This window comes from Drosophila subobscura, chromosome A (genome assembly GCF_008121235.1).
Source record: "Drosophila subobscura isolate 14011-0131.10 chromosome A, UCBerk_Dsub_1.0, whole genome shotgun sequence".
NCBI lineage: Eukaryota > Metazoa > Arthropoda > Insecta > Diptera > Drosophilidae > Drosophila > Drosophila subobscura.
The window spans coordinates 9966773-9969539 of NC_048530.1; the positions used below are offsets into that span (position 1 = coordinate 9966773).

At 55.8% G+C, this 2767-nt stretch overlaps 1 protein-coding gene across 1 annotated transcript; it reads left to right on the forward strand.

The window, feature by feature from the left end:
- The first annotated feature begins 257 nt into the window (after window positions 1-257).
- Window positions 258-1940, forward strand: LOC117900324 (protein giant). The gene is made up of 3 exons (XM_034810659.1): window positions 258-430; window positions 523-556; window positions 638-1940. The coding sequence occupies exons 1-3, from the start codon at window positions 376-378 to the stop codon at window positions 1938-1940; spliced, it is 1392 nt and encodes a 463-aa protein (XP_034666550.1). The 5' UTR covers window positions 258-375.
- Window positions 1941-2767: the final 827 nt, after the last annotated feature.

Genomic DNA, 2767 nt, shown 5'->3' on the forward strand with positions numbered 1-2767 from the left:
GATGCTGGGACAGAGCGAGATGCAGGAAAGAAGGATAGCAATAGTCAGCGTCACCCCTTTGCTGTGCGTCTACCTGCGTGACATTGACTGACATCGGATTCGGCTGCGGCTTCGGATGCGGCTCTGGCCTCGGCATCGCCATCGGCATCGGCCTCAGGCCTCGGCCGCCATTGTGAATGAAGCGTCGGCGCAGCCGGGTTCGGGACTATAAAAGGCGGTCGGGCTGCCGAAAGGAAATCAGTTTGCATTCGCCAACGTTAGCGTCACGACACCCACGACAACCCACACACACGCACAGACAGAGAGCTAGAGAGCTAGCAGAACATCAGTTTACAGTTATTACGCTCTGGATTATTGAACCGTTTGACAGACACAATGCTGATGCACGAGAAACTCATGTCCGGACAGTTCTTCAATGATCTGAAGACTGGTAAGTTAACCACGCCCCCACACTCATTGAGACAGCGTAATAATAAATGCCTGCTCCTCCTTCTCTCTCTCTCCCTTTCTCCCTTTGAATAGATCGCAAGCCTTTGCTGCATCACCACCACCATCACCAGTACCACAACCATCATCACCACCACCAGCAGCCGTCGCCACAGCAGCAGCAGCAGCAGCAGCATCAGCATCAGCAGTCGCATCATCATATGCAGCAACAGCATCTGCATTTGCAGCACAGCCAATTGCAGCAACAGCAGCAGCAGAGCCTGGCCCTGCCCAAAATGGATCTATATACCGCCTACGCCTATCAGCAGCAGCTCCTTGGCGCTGCACTCAGCCAACAACAGCAGCAGCAGCAGCAGCAGCAGGCAACCGTTGGTCCTGCCTCCACCGAGGTCCTGGATCTGTCTCGTCGCTGCGACAGCGTGGAGACGCCCCGGAAGACGCCCTCGCCTTACCAAACCAACTACAGCTACGGCAGCGGCTCGCCCGCGGCCTCACCCACGGCCACGAGCTCCATACCGAACAGCCTTCTGTACTCCGTCCAGCAGCAGCAACAGCAGCTGGCTAGCCTCTATCCGGCCTTTTACTACGGCGCCAACATCAAGCAGGAGCCATCCGCTGCACCCAAGGTGGCGCCCAGTGCCACTCCCAGTGTCTCGGCCACCGCCACCGCCAGCCTGCTGCAGACATTCGCTGCTGCCTCCGCGGCCGCAGCCGCTGCAGCTGTTGGGGTGTCCCCACGCCCGACCAGCAATGCCAGCACCATGCAGATCGATGTCTTGGAGACGCCACAATCACCGCCCGCGGCACAGACCCAAGCCCAGACCACCAGCAGCAGCACCACCGCCTCCACAACGCCCACCAGCAGCACCATGACAACGAGCAGCGCCTCCGACGCGGGCAAGAGCACACGTCCCTTCAAGGCATTTCCCCGCGATCCGCTGGTGATTGCCGCCAACTTTGCGGCCACCGATGTGCTGCTGGACAATCCGCGCGTTGAGCGCTACACAGAGTACCGGAAGCGAGTGCTCGAACAGATCCGCAGCTCGAACGGCGGCTCCCGCACCGTGACGAACCCCAAAATGCGACGCACCAACTCGCGCAGCGGCAGCGTTAACGAGGGCAGCTCCTCGACCAACAACAGCGAGAGCGAAGATCGTGCAGCGGCCGAGGAGTCCAGCGATTGTGACTCACATGCCGGAAACTACGAGTCCAAGTCTATCAGCGGCTCTCACTCGAATGGCAGCAACTCGGGGGCGGCCAATGCCAGCTTCCAGCCGTCCAGCGGTGGTCAGGTTAAGGATGCCGCCTACTACGAGCGGCGTCGCAAGAATAACGCGGCGGCCAAGAAGTCGCGCGATCGTCGCCGCATCAAGGAGGACGAGATTGCCATCCGGGCCGCCTACCTCGAGCGCCAGAATATCGAGCTGCTGTGCCAGATTGATGCGCTCAAGGCGCAGCTGTCCGCCTTCACGGCCAAGGTAGCCACTGCCTAAGACCATCCATCGATCCCTCGATCCACGATCAACGATCCACGATCAACGATCATCGATCCCAATCGCCAGAGCCGAATACGGCTGCTTGTTGCGTTGAACGCGTGCGAGTCTCAGTTCAGATTGGTTTCGATTCGCCAGCCAGTTCCTATCTTTATCAATATCTATAACTACATACTTTTTTTTTGGGTCAGCTTATCTGTGAATATCCTGGGGGCTCCTATTTTCGCTATCTGAGCTGTACCACCCACCTCGCACCACCAGCTCGCATTTAAGTACTTTAAGTTCTTGGATATGCGGATACACCGCCGCGGATACGTTATATTTGTAAAATGTAGTCCCTTCCCTGCAGTCCCCTCCCTTATCCAGCTCCTGCTCCTGCTCCTGCTACTGCTACTGCTCATGCACAGCCCTGCCCTGCCCTACCACCATTGTAGAAATCCTCCCCAACTAGAATTAGTATTACGATTTAAGCCAATTTTTTTCATAGTTCTTAAGTGCAAATTCAAATACACATAGAAAAAAAAGGATATTCTGTTCTTTCTCTCAGTCCGTCCAGGAAGCATCCCATTAATGGACCCAGAAACGGCTACCAATGTTCGTTTAGTCTTTCCATGTACCAGATACGCAGATCTAAATGAGAGTCTCTCGAAGAATCCTTGCATTGTCAGCTTTACGTATGCAGGTTTAAATATTACTGTAGACGGTATTTACTTGTGTATCCATTCAGAGTTGTAAGCTCGCGATGTACGTGGATGGAACGGCCAACCCCAGGGGCGAGGCCCATTCTTATTGGTGACCGCTTGCCAAATCTGCTGCTCCTTCGCCTG